At 38.8% G+C, this 21,086-nt stretch overlaps 1 protein-coding gene across 10 annotated transcripts in view; it reads right to left on the reverse strand.

Moving 5' to 3' along the window:
- MAST4 (microtubule associated serine/threonine kinase family member 4) overlaps positions 1-21,086 on the reverse strand; it is a 276,947-nt gene that overhangs the window by 105,350 nt on the left and 150,511 nt on the right. Inside the window, exon 2 of one of the 10 annotated variants that reach the window (XM_030968191.1) lies at positions 18,104-18,184. The exons of 8 other annotated variants lie outside the window; for them this stretch is intronic. In XM_030968191.1, the coding sequence (XP_030824051.1) occupies positions 18,104-18,184 (81 nt within the window). Of the gene's footprint in view, positions 1-18,103; positions 19,190-21,086 lie in introns of those variants that run through there. One more of the 10 variants, XM_030968190.1, reaches the window with a different exon arrangement.

A 21,086-nucleotide genomic window follows, 5' to 3' on the forward strand; every position in this document is an offset into this window, starting at 1 on the left:
AATATCTGATTACTCCCTACACCAACCTGAAAGAGACCCTTTCACCCCATCCCCAGAAAGCTACATGAGGTGGACCTTCACATCCTAGCCATGCCCCCTTCTGGCTACTGCAAAATTTAACACTGGCCAGAACCAGGATACATATCAATCCATAGTGAACACTGCACTTCCAACAGTGATGGTCAACTCCCTTGCAACTCAGTCTCTAGATCCTGTACAGACTATTCACAAGCAATAGCTTCCCATATTCCCTGACCTGTAGATCCAAACATAACTTCATCTTGGCTTTCTGTGCACAATTACATGCACACACAGTCCTGCTAATCAGTCTTGTTGTTTGTAGCATGGGCTTGAAAGCAAGGAGACTTCAGTAATTATTTTTCTGAAGTGCTTACTGGACACATGCATATTAAGGCGCTACAGAGACTTTGACAAAGGCATGAAAATGAAGAGCAGAGCTGTAAGAAGTCCAGCATCATCCCACAACAACCTTAGACAAATTATATGCTTCATAAAGCAAAGCAGAGGCCTTATCCTTCAAGAGCCAAAATGTAAATGGTGCTGAAGACTTTTGCAATGCCTGACATAAATGACATAGCTTCTAGAATGGTGCCTGCAGTTTGTGACTTTCCATGACACAGAAATGCCTGATTTCAAAGCAAAGACCTCAAGGGAGAGTGAGGTTTTGCAAGCTTATTAGTATTATACAGGGCATCTAAGAGTACATCTTCTCTCCCAGTTTAGTGAGTTGAATCAGCTCAATGAAGGAAATTCCAGGACCAGCCCCAATACAAGGCACGGAATGAAGGGTCAGGCAGAGAGGCAGGGGCAGCAGGACCACTTCTTTTCCAGCAGCTGTCGCTAAAATTGAGGCCTCTTTCACTATCAATACTGATAATGCTGCTTATCCTTTACAGACATGGGATCAACAGATGTATTTTGTTGTGTTCTGTAAGCCACTGCAATTTACTCTGTCATGTAGAACTGGACAAAAAAACCTGACCAGTAAATATGATAACATCTTAAAAATATGAAAACCCCAAATTATTAGGAACATATCTATGTTATATTGATAAGTGCATAGTTGACAATTAGCTCTAATTCTCTTCCAACAAAATGTTACTGGCATGTTCAGCAACTTTCCTTCAGTATCCAACTAAAACAGAATTCTGCAGTTGTCAAAAATAAATAAAATAACAAAGTTAAGAATCTGCAAGTATGTTCTTAACAGCATTTATTGCTTAAGTGTCCTCTATACAGCCACTTGCAAAACAACAAGCAGCTCGCAACTTCATCTCTTAGGAGATGCTTTACTGCAGAACTTGGGTGACGACTTTTATGCATCATGAAGAGTTACATAAGCTAGCATGTAAAAAAACAAGTGATAAGGATCATTAAGTTTTCCCTTTTATATTCACTTGAAGTCAAAAAACATCATATCACTCAAGTCAGAAAGCAGAAAAGGTTGCTTTGAAGATTACATTTCCAAAAGCAAACTTATAAAAAGCATCCTTAGCGAAGTCTCATTCAACATATAACAGAAAAAAAAATTCAAAATGTCAACATTTACTTCAGTAATTAACAGCAATAAAAATTCTTCCCCAGTAACTTTTTAATTATATAACTCTGATTACTGATTTTAAGTATCACCATAAAATACTACTTAGGAAGTTGAAAGCGCATGTTTAAAACCACAATGCCATACCAATACTAAATCAATATTTTGCACATAATATTCCAATGCAGAAGTTATCTACCATCTTCATGCTGACGGATAATTACACAAACATTTTTCAAAACATATTAAAATCTTGAGAAATCACTGCCCAAAGGCATTACAGAATGCTCAAGTCTCATCAATTTTATAGGACAATGTACACTGAATGCAGGTCACCAGCAACAATACAGAAAATAAAGAATTCCTTAGTGATACTAAGATTAGTAAAATCTTAAAAACATAGGCCTCATACTGAAAAAAGATGAGTAAATTTGTGAACCAGGAAAAAAACAGGTCACCTTGAGGCACCTTCTCTGTTTTCATGGGCTAGAAAGATTATGAAATCACATCTTTTAGCAAAAAAGAAATGTTTCATCAACATCTTAAAAGAACAGTACATTAGAACTGAGCTAACGCATCCCTTGAGAGGAGTTTGTTTTGGTTTACTTGAGTCTCTTTAGTCAGATAATTATTATCCAATGACTAACAAAGGAACTGGTGAAGCTGCTCATTCAATTATTACTATTTTCCAAGTGTCTTGAAATAGCTGGAAGTTATTACAATGGCTGAACAAAGCTGTCATGCCATAACGCTCCTTGAAAAGGACAAACAGGATATCAGCTGCTAGCAGTACTGAGTTCAGGTACAGAAGCTTACTTAGTATGACATGAAACAGTTTGTCCAAAAAGCATTTCAAGTGAGATTTCAGGTCTGGTCAATAACCATCTCAGCTGACTATGTATCAAGACATTACTAAAATATTCCACCTATCTCCTAACAATACTGTAAGAAGTTCACTACCACAACTGAAAAATTTATGTGTAAGGGAAACATTTAAACTCACCTAGAGATTTGAAAATGTAACTGCACATCACACATTTCTACTAGACAATACAGGGTCATGTTTTTCATCTAACACAAGTAAAACTGCTATCAATGAGCTGGAAAAAAGTATTATATCCTTTCTAGCAAAGAAGACATAAGAAGTAAGTAATCAGAGGAACAGGTTAATTTATCATTGGATAAAGCAGCTTTATTTGCATTACAACCTTGCTAGCCATCAAGTTATACCAAAGGACAAAACCACCCCCCAGTCATAATACACATACATATTGCAGAATCTGGAAGGCAGGTATCAGGCAAATAATTTAGCTACTATCATAGATAAATAGCAAAATAAGAATTTTTTAATGTGATGTATAGATAAAAGAATAAATGTCCCTCAGTTCTACAAGCAGGAAAATCTCTCATATGAGCAAGGAGATGATATAACTGAGCACTGAGGGGCTCAAACGCAGCTAGTTGAGGCATTTCCCAAAGGCCGCAAAAAAGATATGAAGAATTCAAGAAAAGAAATTTTAATCTGAAATACAGTGTACCGCTTGAAAAAAAATTTTATTTTACTTGGTCAAGTCTTTTGGAGAACCTTTGTCATTCAGTATGCACTTCCACAACAGGAAGAGATTTTAATGAGGAATCAGAGTGTAAGAACAGCAAATTCTGTCGTGTCCTCCCCTCACATACAGAGTTATGGGTTCAATCTCCAAGAGGCAGGCAGAAAAGAAGTTTTAAATTCTTTTATTGATCATAACACAGGGATTTTCCATCACTGTAAATCCTGTATGTTATATGCCTTTCTAACAAAAAAAATAATCACACTTCAAACAAGCACTAGAGGATGGATAAAAAAACCCTAAGCAGTAGATAAAGTCTACAGCCTGTTTTATAAAGGTTGTGAAGCTAAAAGATCTCACTGGTATATTCAGTGCTTAAGATGCGCTAATTAATTAGTATCACGACACTTAATTAGAACAATTGAACTCTTGCTCCCCCTAGTGGTTGATGTTGACGCTTATTACCGTCTGGTGACTGCACAGGATTTTCGCTGGGATGTTCTGTGTAAAAATAACTTAAAGAAATCACAGTACAAAATAATACTTTGTGGGTGTACAATATATGTCTGCCAAGCTTCCAAGTTTTCTTAGCTATGTGTATAAATACACATAAACACTATTACTCTAACCAGTTTTGAAGTAATGTGCGAAATATTTTTTAAAAAATCTCCCACTGATCCAGTTTATTTTAGCTCATCTAACATAAACACATTTAGGAAAAGCAATGGCCCCCACCATCTCCTTCCATTTCTGAAAGACTCTAAGATTATGCACAATGTATTTGGAAGTTTAAGATATTGTCAATCATCTGCATCAGGCATCAGAATTCACATCAGGCAACACTATTTTTAATCCAGTATTTTGCTGTCTGTAGTGGAATGAGCCAACCATGCTAACAGCTATGCTGCCTATTTACTCTGGCCTAGAGATTAGGTTCTCCTTCTGAGTTTATTTAGCAAACCAGCTAATGAGAAAGTGTAGAAGAACCATCTCCCAATTTTTATCACTGAATTTTCATTCATCTTGGCAAGCAGAACAGCATTACTACATTTCAGAAGTGTTGTTTTGCATGGTAAGCAAGTCAGAAAACACCTAATAAAAATGCTGTAATTTTCCAGATACCATGATGCTTGAACCTTGGCTTCATTACCATAAATGCCAGGGGGTGGGGAGAGGAATACTGTATTAAAAAGTATTATTCTATCCTACTTTGATTGTTCTTCAAGTACCTTTTTGCCAGCACTTAACAGCATCCCAAAGAGGATCACAGCATCTTTTCAAGTCGCAATTAACAATTTTTGTGGCTGCAGTACCACAGTACCAAAGTGTGATGTGAAGGCACCATGTTATCCAACATATATGTAAAAAATCATAATGAAGTTTTTCCATGGTTCTGGGCACTCATGTGAAACAATCACCACTTAAGACTTATTTCATTGCATTGGTTTTGACCACTCTACACACTTAGAAGTTCTCCTGACATCACACACATCCAGCTGTATTTTACCAAGCATCTTTTTAAGCCAACAACAACACCCTACGTGGCAAATGGCACGATTAAGGGTCAAGGTGCAATTCCTAAGTATTTCTTAAGAAAACTTGGACACAATCATTCTTCTAAAACAGTTATGTACTTAGCTATTGCCATCCATTCCGGATCACAGCTACACTCAACTAAGTCATATTTTTTGAGAAAAAAATATTTATTAATTAAATGGTAGAAAATCCATTTGGTTTTTTTTTAATAGAAAAGCTTTTTTTTTGTTTTCCCACTGGAAAGTTAAAATTTTTTTTCTGATATTTTGAAATATCATAAATCTGTATAAATCAGACTTAGAGCACACAATCTTTCTTTACCTTTTAAAGATGAAAATATTCATAAACGACTTCTCTTTATTACAGGAAACAGACTACATAAAATAGAGTTTGAAATACATATGCAAAAAAAAATACTCTTCACAGCCCTTGTAGGTTTATCTGGTTTTGCTTCATTTTCCTAAATTTCTAATTGTGGAAAACAGAGTCCAAAACCCACAATCTTCAAAAGGCAGTTAAGTGGAGCATTTTATCCTGCCACCACAGCTTTTTGGTTAGAAGAATCTCAAACAACATACTCCTCTAACAGAAATGCTACCCCTTATACAGAGCCATTTTCTCACGTTCAGCTCCTTCCTGGGACACCACAGTGCCATACTCACAGATCTGAGTAACAGACTTCAGGGATTCTCTATTTTTAGTCAAATAAACTATGGAAATAAATCAAACTCAAGTTTTGTTTGATAGTTTTTAATCCTGATAGGTTTGGGAAAGACGTCATCCTAAGTTGTAACTTTCATCATTCTCAAAACGCCTTTTGGGGTACAGGGGAGGTTTAATGGAGGTCAGCACAGGGAAGTTCTCAAGTCTGTCAATCAAAGTCTAAACAAATTTACTCCTGTGATACTGAATTGGAAAGCATTTATTCAGTATAAATGCTGACTTCAGTGAGACAGAAAACTTCATCCGCTCTTATATTTACATGCTGAATTTTCTAAATGAATCACCCAATTAGCAGGTCTCTGTCACAGCAAGGACATTACAGGCTCCTCCCCAGACCTGGCAAGTACACTATTTACTTCCTGTATTTTAAACACACAATTTTCTTTAAAATCATTATTTAAATGACAGTGAATAAAAACCAGGTGCCAAGAATTCAGAGCTTTGCAATACATATACACCCAAGCATTTCCTGAGTCTTCCCTGCACCCATCTGGCTTCATGCTTCAGTTAACCCGTGTGATGGATCTGTTGTCAGCATAACAGTGTGAGATGGAGCACCCCATGCAGTGCAAGCTAGCAAGTTGGAACTCAGGTGCACAGGAAGTTGAAAGGGAAAACATTATCTTTAAAAGAATATTATGTGGACTGCCCATTAACGCTACCCTTGGTATTTCAATGACCTGAGCACACAGCACTGCAATTTTATAATATCCTTAAGTCACATTACAGGTCACCCTTAATGCTATCCTCCTCAAAAGGCTAAATAATAAACAATCATAGGTGTGCTTCAGCACACACCTCCAGTTTAAATCTGAATTTCTGAACAACCATAATTACACTCAGCACATACTCTTATGTCTGTGGGGTTTACTAAACAGTTAACTATCAGACATGCAGATGATGCAGCTGCCGAACAGACCACGGGCAGCAGTAGAATTAACTACACGAAAGAAGGGAACTTTACTCTTTGCAAGAGTAGTAAAGATTATTTTAGTTAGTTATACTTATAAAAACATGACAGAAAATTCTCAAAATTAAGGACAAAATACTAAAAATTACCTCATGGCTAAGGTGCCTCACGGTCTAAGATATGGTGTCATCTAGTTATTTAATCTGTTTGCGCTTCAGCTCTCCACCTGTAAAGCAAAGATATTTCTACTTCTTGGGAGCGCAGTGAAGATAACTCCAGAAACACCTGCATCAAACGTTCAGATATTTTAAAAAAAGAGGAAAGACAGAAGACAGTAATAGGGAAATGTTCTTTGGGCTGACCACTCTGCAGACTCAGAGGTACTGAATGATTTCTACAATTCCTGCCTCCCTATAAGCAAAGACCATATATGCATAAATTGAAAGAGATTCAGATGAGTCAAGAAACAGTCTTAAATCTTTCTGATATGCACATCAGGAAGAGTCAGGGAGGATACCATGGTGAGTCACAGAATTTCACCCTCCACTTCCTAAGACAGGCAATCACATTTTGGTTTATTTTGGTTCGACTAAAAGTGCACATCAGCTCTCTCTAACAAGGAAGCTACAGTCAGCACCTGAATTGTCACCAAGACTGTCAAAACTATGTAAACCAAGAAGGAGAGGATCAGTACAACCCACGTGAGTTGTGTGAGGCCTCCAGCATTCTGAAAAACTCTGTCATAGTAGAAATGAGGCGATAAACCACTCAGCTGTCAAATAACAGTTCAAACCACCAAGTGCCCTAATTTCTCTGATACCAGACAACCTTATTATTCCATTATAAATAATGGAATAATAATTGTATGTAAGTTTATGGAAACATTAATATCCTGATACAAAAGAGACTTGTAAGTACTTACCACTGCAAATATAGACTCTTCCTATACCAGCAATAAAAAATCCCCAAACCTATCTCAAAACCCCTACACCATTCAAACAGCCTCTCCTTTGACCATCTCCAGTCAATCTGGACATGATTTACCATGAATTTTAATGAGTCTGAACTATGAAAATGTATATGGCTTGTTTCTTTTAAATCATCAAACTCATTTATCTCAGTATTTTGCCTTTTTTTTTGGTAGAGAGCTTGGATCTTTTTTAAATTACGCGACAATTTTAGTCTGCAAAACTTAGTAATAACCATGCTTAATGTTGACAAAGGATTATCTCAGCCTACTCTATATTCTATTGTTCCTCAGCATCCACACTTTCACACTTCTGCATACTCACAAGAGGAGCAGATCTCATCGGTCCAGGGGCAGACTGCATGGGGAGAGCCTAAATGTTCTCTTGGCAAAGAAACAGCAATATGAAGCTGAAGGTGAAGGAGGAACATACCAGGCTGTTCATAATGAAATACTGGCTTCAGCTGATAAATATGTACACCAGCAGTTGCCATCATCCCCTTCTCTCAGGCATTACTCCAACTTTTAGAAATATTTCTAGGTTTTATCAGCTGGGGAAGTTATGCATTTACAGCCTTCCCAAACTCAATACATGTGTTCCTATGTACTCGCCAACAAAACTACAGCAACCAGTCTACAACTTCTAAAACATGACAAGAACTCCTTCCAGTGTGGCTGCACTTCACAGTCCCACAGACAAGTCTTTTACAGTGCTTTTGTTTTGTATGAAAGTTTAGGCTTGTTTCTGTCAGCATTTACTTTTTTATCAATTTGAAAAACTGCCTTCCTAGCCAAGCAGTATCATGTCATCTCCCAAGAACCTCTCTTAGAGCAAGAAGGGTTTGCATCCAAGAACCCCTCTTGGAGCAAACCCTTTTTTCCTCTTTCAAGGTACACATTTTGGCTGTCAGACACACTAATGGTTTGCTAGGTGACCCTGAAGCTCTAACCTCCCACCGTTTTGCTCTGCTGAAGTGTCACTGCAAACCACCTTCTCTTTTCCAGCCCAACCAGTCTTGGTGGTCTCTTTCTGAAGAGCAGAAAAAGCAGCCTCCATCACTCCTGGCATGAACAGAGGATGTGCCACAATTCTCCTCTATGACAGCAGTTTTCTTATCACTACAGAAAATTTAACAGGTCTGGGTCATTCCTTCTCAGTCTGTAATATTAAGAAGCAGTTTGCCATAGAGTGCCCTGTGGATTTGAGCATCAGACTGCTCTAGGACAAGCTCAGCAGATCATCATGCTTATCAAAGGCACATGTGACAACATACACACAAGATACACAGAATCACATGAAACTGACATTATTGTCACATCACACAGGAAATGGTTACCAGAAACTGACAAACACACTAGTGTGTGAAAGCTGGGTTACCAGGAGATGTTCAAGTTCTTAAAGACATCAGGTTCCTCAATGCTTTCTGCTTCCCATCAGTATATTCTAGCCTAGGAGGAGCTTCCAATACTTTCTAAGAAAAGTGGTGTCCCAGCAGTAGGTGGAAGTGCTTCCTCAGAGATGCTCAGGACTACATTCAGTAGATTCACTCTGCGCACCTACCAGAGCCCAGCTGTATCTCATCTCATACCAGGGGATGGAGACACTGGGATAGCTGATCAGTCTGCGCCCCCAAACCATGCCATGAGGTATCCCTCTCCCACAACATCCAGGGAAACTGCTCTGCTGTTCCTAGCCGTGAGACTATTTGCTGAACAGCTCTTCTGGTAAGGAGCACAACACATCTCATGGATCAAGAGCAAACACAACTGGCATCAGGGAAAGAAATGTAAAGTCTCAAATACAGCAGCTTAGTGACATTCTCCAGTTTTTTACAGCTGCAAGGCTTTGCCTCTAGAAACCTACACATGTACTTTCTTTCTGAAATGGTTAGCTGCAAGCAAGAGCAGAAACAAGATCTCTGAAAAACAAAAGGACTGAGAAGATTTCTACTTCTGGGGGGCTCAGTCTCATGCTTTTTCATTCCTATGTACCACTATGTTTCTAAAATATTCATTTTTAAAAGGTTTTCAGAACTCTGCAGCTGTGAATCTATCACTTCTATAGTACTCAAGAATAAGCAATTACCAAAGCAAGACACCCTAAGGGATCACCACCTTTCAGTGCAAAGCAAGTCAGCCAGCACAGCAGTGGAAACAAGTTGTGTTGTATACAACAGTGTCTCGGTTTGGAAAGACAGGTGCCTGCTAAGAAAGGCAGGAGCCTCCCTTGAAATGGAAAAATGTAAACCCCCTCCCTCCGAATTGTTATAAATTTTAAATTAAGGGGGGCTCTCAGGCCCCCCTTAATTTAAATATGGGAGCAGGAATAACAGTTATTTATTAGGGAAGAAAATAAAAAGATAACATAAACAATGCAGTAAACTAAAACAACACTGACAAGAGGCAGAACACAACCTGACACCCTGTGGGTCAGGGTGTTAGCAGTCCAATTGGAATTGTGGATTGTGGCTGCAGTCCTCTTGGAGTGTCACGTGTGGTTCTGTTGGAGCAGTGATCCTGTAGAAGGGTGTAGTCTTCCTCTGAAGATCCAATGGAAGAGGCAGCTGTTCCTCTGGGGAAACCCAATGGAGAAGCTGTGCTGGTGTTCCAGAATCTCCTGATTATATCTGGGTATGAATGCTTTGCTCCTCCTTTGGGCGGAGCATCTCACAATGGGATGCCATAGTTCTTATCAGTCATGCAGCGCAGCGACATTCAATAGCCTGTTATCAGCAGATGTCTCCCCAGAGGGAGGACTGGGTGTGGAAGAGATAAGGAAAACTGCCCACTTAACAGAAGACAACTGCCATACAGGTGGCAAATAGAATACAATTTGCTTGGCAATCCAGGACAAACAGAAATAATGAAGCCTCATAAAAGGCCACTGCAGGGACAGCAGTGTGTTTTCAATATACAGTTCATTCTTCTGCATTCCTCACTTAAAATCTTTGAGAGCCTCAAAGAATTTCCTCTACTGGAGCTGCGTGTTGTAGGGAGGGCTGATGCACACAGCGCTGGCTTCTGTTCTGCATCTATTTTTATCAAGGTGCAATAAAATGATACAGATGCAACATAATGCTGCAGCATTGGCACTGAGCAAGGTTAAGAATTTCCATCTCAAGAATATAGCTGCAGGATTTTTTTCTCTGGCATCTCACACAAGGACCAGCTGAAATTTGTCACTGTACTGCAAAAAGACTGCAGAATTTGTGATTTTTGGTGGAATTACCGCAGGAAATATTTCTGCTGAAAGTGAACCACTGACATCCCTATCACAAAATTTTCAAAGAAAAATATAGGACAATTGGCAGTTTAACCTAGCAATTTCTCCATATCTGCAAGAACTGAGTGGCAACAGATTACGGTCAGTCACATTTTGGACAGTACGTGGACATTGAATTCAAGATGTACTCAATGCATTCTTATCAAATCAGATTAAGTCAATTTTGAAGCCATACTACGAAAGTTTGAATTGTACACGCAGGCTGAGAGCAGCTGAGGCTGAGAGAAGCACATTTCAGTCACTGCTAACAAGTATGTCACCTGAGGGGCAAAGCAAAGACGTCAACAGGAACAGTCACACAGCGACTTATGATGGCAGGTAGCAGGTAACTCGCCTGTACATGAAACTCTGTAGCATGACAGCATAGGAAGAGAGCAGACTGTCCATCTTCCAGTACATTTCAAGACACACCTTAAGAGTTATTTTCATATGTGGAATGCAGATCAATTGTTCAAATTGTAACCACCTCCTTGAACTGTAGTGATTTCCAAACAGCACAGCATGCAGTGCTCAGCTCACTAGTCCCTGTGTGGCCCCAAGAGAACTTCCTGTCATCCTCCCTCCTTTCCTACAATTTTGGATTTAGGTGTGGTATATTTTTTGTAAGTATTAACAACTTATGCTTAACAATTAATTAAAAATGTGGGGGGAAAAATCTACAGAGTAATGTCAGGTTTTGATTTCAAAATGAGGCTATACCAGGTCATTTGTGTTTAAGACATGTATGTTTAAGACCAAAACCATTCATAGGTTAGCCAATGAATACTTTATGAAGTAAGCTAAGCAGGACATCAAATTAAGGTAAAAGTAAGCATTATTATGAGGGAATATCTCAGTGGGAAATACTTCTACAGTATTTTAGTTCTCTGATTTAGGAAGTAGTAAAACAATTCAAGAAATCTCCATTCAGGTCATTTCTATGACTGCATAGCCTTCAAACTTGTAAGCCATTTTTTCAAGCAGTATTTTGAATTAAAAATAAGAACGGTCTTCAGATTCAGCATTCCCCTATTACAGCACAACTCCAAAATTACTGTAATTTTCAAATTCAAATTCATGTTACCTCCTCAAAATGCTTAGAAGGACTAGCGTACTAAATTCAAAATTTAACACTCCATGGTAAACATAAAATATAACCCAAAAGGCCAAAGGATTTAATAAAACTAGCACACAAGTACTTTGGGAGGATTTTTATGAGAGTTGAGGGAGAGGAGATCAACAAACTGGCATTTAAAATGATTCACATGAGCTGTGTGTCGGTAGCTTTCAGTCTACCAGAAAAAATAACTGTCACAAAGAAACTCCTTGCTTTCTTAACATGCACCTTATACATGAACTAAAAAACCCAACAAAACAAACAAACCAAAAACCAAACACACACACACACCACCCCCCCTAAAAAAACCCCTAAACAAACAAACAAAAAAACCCCACCAAAACAAAACAACAAAACCGCCCAAAACCACAGGATTAAAGCAAAGATCTCTATTTTTGGTAAGCTTTCTAGAATTCCGTTGTCTGTCCCTGTAAACTAGACAGAAGCTCCTGTTCCTTGCTCTACTTGACCTAAAAAATACATACCTAAATCTTCCTGCAGAACAATATCAAGTACTACAAGCCACAAATTAAACTGAAAAAGTTATATGTATAAGACAAAGCCATATAGAAGAATTAAGTTTGTCCTGGGAGCTTTTAAAAATGTACTTAAAGCCTCATATTCATTATAAAAGAAAACTAAGTTTCATGCTCCAGAAGCTTTACAAAACATCATCGTACCAATACTCCCTGACTTTGCATCAGTGGGGGGCAAGTAAAACATCAATCACCTTCTTTAGCACCAGCTCAAAAAAACCCACACTGAATCAGAAATTCACATCCCTGTATCCCTCTTGGATGAAAACAAATAGTGAAGAACCTCCAGGGGACCCCATGCTCGCAGATGACAGCTTTGCAGCTCCTGCAGTTCTCAGCTGAACCCTCATTTACACTGGTGCAATGCCATTACATACCAATATGCTTAAGCACGTGTAGCAGACTAGCACTCAACAACAGACTGATGACTCACAAGCAAAAATTTTCTCCTCTGCTGTGACTCCAGAGAGCTCAGAAAACAGAAAACTTTTTAAAGTATTTCAAAAGCTGAAGCTAGAATAGCATGCTTGAGCACACAAGAGATGACGTCTGCTGAGTAAGAGGCTGCTTTTATTTAACCAATCCTCAAAACTCACTTCTACATCACAAAAAACTGAAATATGCAATGAAATTGTTTTTCACTTTCCATTTTCAAGTTCCAATGGAAACAGCTCTCCCTTTGACCTGTCGTAAGTTTTAATACGAGAGAAATGGGAAAGAACTGAGGAAAGTGTTTTAGAAGGTTATATACGTAGACCCAAAAAGAGTTAAGAGAACAGCATAAAGGACATAAAAGTAACTTCAGAGCAGACAGACTACTTTTGGAGGAGAAAGCCAAAGATTAATTTATTTCACCTTGAGGAACTCGTGCTTCATGGCTGATGTTCATGAATACTAATCAGATTACCTTGAGAGATGAAACAGCAGGTTTTCCTCATTTTAAAGACAAATTTGAGAAAGAAATTGAGCAAAGTGATTCTTTAACTCATCCACATCAGCCATTCCCAAGAACTTCCCCTTTCAGGGTAACAAAAAATCAACAGCTTCATCTTTCAGCATAACCTGAAGATCAATGTACTTTGCACTGGTATCAGAAAGCAAAGGTGGAAATAAACTTTAAAGAAAAATGTCTGCTTGGGTATGGAGGTTATGTCACTGAGGAGAGAAAGGAGGTATCCTCTGATGTGTACTCGTCACGTCTTTATAAAACCTTATGAATCCATGAAGTAGCAGTTCCATAGTAAAATTACATAGAATTCAACTACTTTGAGACCAGAAGAGTCCAAATTTAATAGCTAACTCCTCTGTGACAATTTTGCTTGAGAGAATCATGTCATGTCTCTGCACAAGTCCCTCGTCATCAGGGAGTGAGTACTAGTCCTTCTTTTTCTGCAGTATTCCCTGTCTACCTAGACTGTATGCTTACACCAGATTTAATCATTAACCAGCATGTGTAACAGCTGTCACCTTGGCTGTTGCTCAGGTCTGAGTGGGCAGCGAGTGCTGCCAAAGGCAGCGGAGTGTCAATCCAAGCACATACTGCCGCTGCGTTCCCCCACGCTGAAAAGCGCTCCCCACGCCCTCCTCGCTCCCAACAAAAGCCTGCTCTCGCCCACCGTGGGGATTCAGCTTGGGGCGGCCACACAATCACAAGCTAACGGAGAACAGGGCAGGAACGCGATCGTGGCAGCAGGGACCGAATGGGCAGGGCCTCTGTCATCAGCCCGGCTGTGCAAGCCCCTGAGGCAGCTCTGCCCCAGCTGCCCCACGACCACCCCAAGAGACCCAGCCCAGCCAGCCCACACAGGCAGCAGAACACACCAACATTGTCCACACCACTTTCCTCCCGAAACACAGGAATATTGCTAAGTTTAGAAACAAACTATTCCCTTCAGTAACGTAAAAACCAAACAGCAAATTAAATCCCTACAGTCCATTACATCTTTCATATGAGTGTATATGCCCCACATGCCTACACAGCATCACACAGAGCCAGAAAACATTTACAAGCCCTTTAAACATGCTCACTTTCAGAGCAATAAAGAAATCACTAGAACTAGAAACTTTACTGCTCATTTTTCAACAGAAGCCATCCGTTTCATTGATGTTTTCATAATACAGGCCAATACAGTTAGAAAGTAGCTATTTTAAGCCTTCTGTCTTTATCTGATTCTGAGATACAGAATGTCATGGAGGGGGGAAAGGGGATGTAGACAGAGAAACTGGAAGAATAAGAGCACACTGACTTTTTATTTCTGTATTCAACAATTTGGTATATTAATTTATACAGCTTAAATAAAGTTTGATTATTATAAAATTTAATAATTCATTTTTTATTTGTATAAAATTATATTTTAAAGTTTCATACTAATTCTACCTTTGTAATAATTACTCATTCACATTATAGATTCAGGTTACATTTCAAGAAAAAGCAAGTGTCAACATTTTTTCACAATTTCCAGATATAAAAACTTAATACTAAATACCAAAAAGTGGCCAAGCTATCAGTGACACTGACATTTGTTTTTCTTTCAATTCAGTGCCACAGGATGAGGTTTAATCCATGCCAGTTATACTTCTAATTGCTGCTCTGGGTAACACATACGTAATCATTTGACAACATGACCCTATATAAAACGCAGTGTTTACAGCGGCATCCTCACAAGCTTCCCAAAAGAGCAGATTACATTACTGAAAGGTTTAAATAATCCTCATTTGCCTTCCTGCCAACTCAGCTGTAGATATGGTCAGGTGAACTGGATTTTCCTCATTAAAGAGTCTATTAAAAAAATTAACCATTTAAAAAAAAAGTATATGGGCTTTTTTACTTGATGCTTTCTTTTTCAAAGCTTCAGAAGGAATCCTGTCTACCTCTTCACTAGTCTCAACCAGGTAGAAACATCTGTGTCTGTACAATGCCTGACACTCGTGCAATGCGCACGCTCCTGAGTAAAGCCTTTCTGGAAAATTCACTAAAATCTTTTCTTTTTTGTAGAAACTAAGAGCTATCTATCAACTGCCTTAGAGACGTTTTTCTCCCAGCTCAGTATCAGTGACATCAGGAAAGCAAAATGTTGAATAAAAAGTTTTTTTGTGGACAATCACCATTCTGTAGTCTTCAAGTTCAAATGCATGCTGTTATAGATTTTTTTAAAATTTACTATTGCAATTTCCTTTATCACTTTTACTAGAAGCCACTACAACTTCTAGCATTTAGTGTTTCCTCTGGGTCTTTTTCAAATACTTTCCCCACTCCGCCCCCAGTTACTGTGACAAAGGACTTCAAATTGTCCACAGCAAAGAAAAACACTAAATTTATGTTAGAAGCATGAGGATCTTAAATATCTCAGTAGCTGTGCTCAGTTATTTACATCATCTTCTCTCTTTCCTTGCAAATCTGCTGCTTATAATTATTAGTACTAGAACTGCACATACTTTGCCCCCAAACAGCAGTTGGAAGTTTTCAGGTGACTCACGCCAAAGATAAAAATATAATGGTAAATGTGTGCCTATCTTTCTGAGATCTGAATTACCACTTCATCCCCCACCCTCTCTCAAAAGTAAAGAATGGAGAGCTTCACACTACCAGCAGGCAGGTATGTCCATTGACAGGATGTTACTGATTATTTCAAAAAGATCTTCATCATCTAGCTGGTAAGAGATTCCCTTTAGACTACTACTGTATGTGACAAATGCTATAAGCAGAACTTCAACAAAAACAACCGCCCAAGGAGCAGCTGTGCAAGTCAAAGGCCATGAGGGAGATGAGCCAGCATGTTAGAGAGAGAGCGAGAAATACCACAGGAAAACCCTATCCATTCATTCTGGTAAGGCCTGCATGTTAACATTTCTGAATATAACCAGAAGTAGTGTCACTGAAGTAATTCCTCTCCACCCACATATGGGAGTACTCTGAGCTAATGGAAATGCTAATTATTTATATATCCTAAAAACCAACACATTTCATCTTTCTACTATGCTAGGTCAAGCTTAAGAGTAACTAATAACTGAAACATTTGATGTTCAATACACCAGCAGCTCTCCAGCTACAGATAAATACAGCACTCTGTTTCATATTTAATCAGACTTTTAACATTTCCACTCCAGCGAAAAAGTAACCATTCTGGCAGCCTTACATAAATTTCAGGACAAAAGAACCGAAGAAAAATCCCTATGAACTTAGACATTTTCCAGCTGTATGAGGGGATGAGGCTTCACATTAAGCACTAACAATAATTTCCACCCTATTTCTTCAAAAAGTATCTGAAAAGTCTGCTCCCAACATCCTCCATCACAGGATGAGAAGCTCCAACTTGGCACTGTAGGGAATCTCTGCCACCCAGAGGGGTAAAGAAGGTCTGAGCTCTAAAAACACTGAGGGCTTTGTCTATCACACAGTTTGCACAGCAGCACATCCACACATCTGCAGAGGCCGTTCAGCAAGTCATCCAGGTCATACAAAATTTAAAGTTAGTTTACAGCTTTTTGATTCCACAAAACTGAAATTTGTAAAAAGAGCACATCCTTCACCACAAAGAGAAGTGATTTTTCTGGCTGTATAAAATAAAGACCCAATTAGAAAATTCTAATTTCACCAAGCATTCTATACCAGCTGATGATTTTGCTGATAATTTATCAGACAAACGTTATGAAAGTGTTTTCACTGAGAAAAAAAAGTGTATTTATTTAAATCATACTGAAAATTGCACAAATAAGGGATTCTCATACCATATCTTCCCTAACAAAACAAAATATATAAAAGACTACAATATTTCTTCAGAAACATGTATCAAGTCTTTAGGTTACTGCTCCATTTTTCAGTGTCATGTGAACCCTCAATAGAAGAGCTCTCACCTGTTAATTTGGTTTTAACTTTAAAGTATACTGAAGCAAGTTAACACATCCAAGCAACCCTCACCTCTGCCACACTATGTTCGAAGTTGTACCAAAAAAAAGCACAAATATACTTTATTATGTAATTTAGAAGGAGGTAGTTCTTATTGTCACAGTAACAAGTGAGACCTCTGACCAAAATTAGAAGTGGTTTGGTTTTGGTTTTGTCTAATCCATGAGGCATTGATGACTTATTAGTAACTAATTTTAAAAACTACCTTCCCTATGGAGCAGAATCTCAATGACTGATACTGATGAGATCCCTGACTAGCAACTTCCTGCTCTAAAAAGAAAAGAAGGAAGGAAAAAAAGTTTTCTGTATCAGAAACATCCATCAATTTTAATTTATTATAATTTTACATATCAGGAAGAACTACAAAGTATTTTCTATCACTTAATGATTTTCTGATCTCATGAGGATAATTACCTTTTTGACAAGTGCCAAAGAAAATTATTATTATGAACAAACATGGGATTTGAAGGAAGAAGGGAGTGAAAAGGATGTTGTATGTGGCTGTTAGGGCTTATCTAGAATATTACTGAAATAGAAGAGAAGTTAAAATCCTCCTAGTCCTGAAGACAAAACAGTGCTACCAATTACTGGATATGATTTTGTGTTCTTCTGAATCATTTAACTCACTAAGCACACTACTAGCCCTCACTTAAGCAAAAAATAACTATGTGTTTCACGAATCACCCTCATTTCTGAATGCACCTTAAGCTTCTAAACTTCTCACATAACAGAATACAATCATGATGATCACAGGAAGCAAACTATAAAATTTCAGATACACTCCTAAGCAGTCACAGCAACACAGAATTATACATTAGTATCTTGAGTCTGCGTACCAGGTCAGAAAATACAGATTATCCTGGGGGTTTTTCCATAAAATACCTACCTTTAGAACAGCAGCTGCTTAAGTAAAACGTGTTTCGGCAGACGCATACTTAATTTTTATTATTTTTCAATTTTCCTTTTGCAATATGTTTCGATCATTAGGTTTTGGATGCAGAAGAAAACATCAACAATGGAAGTTTACTTGCTTACCTCCAAAAATGAAAAGCGAACAGAGGACTGCATGGACTGCAGGGGCTTGTTGGGGTTGGGCTCAGGCTCCTTGGGGTGAGACTGCAAGTTAAAATAATGTCATCTCTAGTGAACAGAAGGTTTAGCAAGAGTTGCATGTTTTAGTGTAGGAGTTAAGAAAGGAGTTTCGGTTAGAACCAAAACATGACCATCCTCCTGAATGAAGTGATTGACAGTAGCCACATAGGTTTTGACTTAAGATGAAATTGATTTAAATAAAAATAAATATGAGAACTGGTGTTGATGCATATGCTTGACTACCTCAGACTTCTTCAAGGTACAATACTTGTATACAAAGTCTCAAGAGGGGTGAAACATGGTAATTTTTTTTAGACATCTAACCAAACAGAATACGCAAATTGCGTGTTTTTCCCCTCTTAAAGAATCTTGGGGGGCAGGGGTTTAAGTTTTTTATATGCAAATCAGATTTATCAAAACAAAAGGAAAACTAGAACTGATGATAAACTTCCACCAGCACTATGAAAATTACAATAAAAATTTCCAGTGTGAGAGCCTAAAATTTGCACACTTACTGAAAATTAGAAGTGCTCCAGTTAGCCCCAATTTCATTATGAAATGTTTCCTCACAAACATCAAGTTCTTCTAGGTAATCAAACATGGACATAAACAATTCATTCATAAAATCCTTACTTGAGCGTTTGACTTCAAAGGCATCTTCAAGAAGTTGCCTCAAGTCCATCTCCATTCAAAAGGTTTCTCAAAAAAAACAGCTGGCCACCACCAGATTTCAGAGATGCTCTTTTAAATTATACTGATCCTACCATATGCACATTTCCCCATAAAATTCACAGGAAAGCTTCTTTTAAAAAACATGCTCATAGCAGGCCTCTCATGGCAGTTCACTTTAGCTGTCTGTCAAAAAAACCACTCTGTGCAGACTGAGCGAAGGCAGAAGCTTATGGGGAACTTTTTCAGTTCATCTTCATAAAGATTTGTCCTGCTTTGTACCAGACCCTTGCAGCCAGCCAATGCTAGCACTCTGTCCTGTCCCCAGTGGAGATGCAGGTGGCTAATATGCTATGCACAGCTAAGGTCCATTTTTTCAACTGTGCAACAATTTGCCAGATATTAATACACTGCCTTTGAAATCTTTCAAGGTGGACACCTGATCCAAGTTTTTTCTGGACATTTCAGCAGGAAGATTACTACTGCTTCTAGAACAGCTTAGGAATACAATTCCAACAATGTACATTTTTGTAACTGTTTCCTTTTTCAGATGCCTTGCAGAAGGCACAAAGTTTGGCAGGGACATCCACGCTGAGACAAGGATGGGCCCGCGGGTAGTCTCTGACAAGGCTACTGTGTATGAGTATATTCCTCTGGCTGCCGGCTGTGCTTCCATAATCTCTGAAGGAGGTGCACAGAAGAGCACCAGCAGCTGAGTACAAGCTACTTCGGCTTTAATTGCAGACTACCTGTGCTAGCGCAACAGGACCTTCAAGCTGACAAGATCCATTAAGAGCCAATGGCTAAATATATCACTCTGAAAATGGCTAAAGTGAAGCCGGGTTCATACCAGGCAGCCCATACAGGCCTGCAGAAAAAGGCGTGGATCAACAGGCAGATTTCGGCTGTTCCACTGGGGCAGTCTCTGTTGCAGTGCACCGCACTGACCTGCAACAACACACACTGGAAGGATCGTTGTTTCTGTATGATCACTGCAGTACAGACTTGTAAAAACTGCTTTTGTATTTCTATGCTTTATCTGCTCCATCTCTTCATCTCTGCTGCAGCAGAGCTGGTAGTTTGTCGCCAGTTCAGTTGTCCCCCTTTTGTCCACCCGTCGGTTCAGGCCAGGACTGACTGTAGGCTGGGAAACGATCCTGTGCTGCACAGTCGGTGCTTGCACTGTGATTCCTGGGGGCACTGCAACGTAAGATGTGGAGGCAGGCCATGCAGATCACCACCAGCCTCCATCTGGATCAGAAGCAGTGAGGGGAATCTGGAACTGATCCAAAGATAGTCCAGGTGGAGGGAGAAGAGAACTGGCACCAACTGGCCAAAAGCACAGGGCTGCAGCAAAGGCAGAGCAAGGGGACTGCTATGGAGTAACAACTGGGAACAAGGAATCTACTAAAGATTGAATGGTTAAAAGGAGATGAAAAAGCCAGATCTGGCATTGAATAAGAAGAATATATTAATTTCAAAGCCCAGACTGAGATCCTTTATTCACCTTGCTGTGAACAAATCCTAAAATACTCTAAGGCAAACGGCATTGCCCTTCCTCCACTGGACAGCTCACACACAGCAAGCAGAAGTCCTACACTGGCTAGTAGCTAGCTACTCATACTCTTCCTCATTTTCACTAGTGCAACACACCAGAGTCTCAGTAACGACACAGACTCTGAGAGCATCCAATATCAGATGTGCTAGTACTATGGATCTAAAAATTCCCACTGAGCGATGATACTGCTGTGTCAATCCAGTTCTTCCATAGAACTCACTCTTCAGCTTTGCTTTTTTAAGACCTAAGAAAACCTGTTAAAACAAATTATCACAGTGCATGACAACCCTACTTCTTACACTAACTAAATTTGGAATGCTTTATTTTGGATTTAATATTCTTTCAAAGAGCTTTTTGCAAGTAATGAATATAAAGTAGACAGACTGTACTTGTTTCTCAGGGAGACAACATAATTCTAGTCCCAACATTTAAACTTTTCTGAAAGAAAATTCATGAGACTCAGGGTGAGAGGAATAAATTGGATTCTTTTCCCCCTTAGATACGCTCTTCTTTAAATGATTGCAATTAACACTTCGGGAGATTTAAGTCTGCATTGACTCAACTCTGGAAATCATGAGAGAATGACTCTATGGAAATCATTATGTGTCAGCAACCAAAATATGGTATTTTCTTTTCTCTACAGGTAAATAAAGTTCAAAAAGTAGCAAGTATGATGATAAAATTAATTCAAATATATGG

Source organism: Camarhynchus parvulus, chromosome Z (assembly GCF_901933205.1).
Source record: "Camarhynchus parvulus chromosome Z, STF_HiC, whole genome shotgun sequence".
Lineage (NCBI taxonomy): Eukaryota > Metazoa > Chordata > Aves > Passeriformes > Thraupidae > Camarhynchus > Camarhynchus parvulus.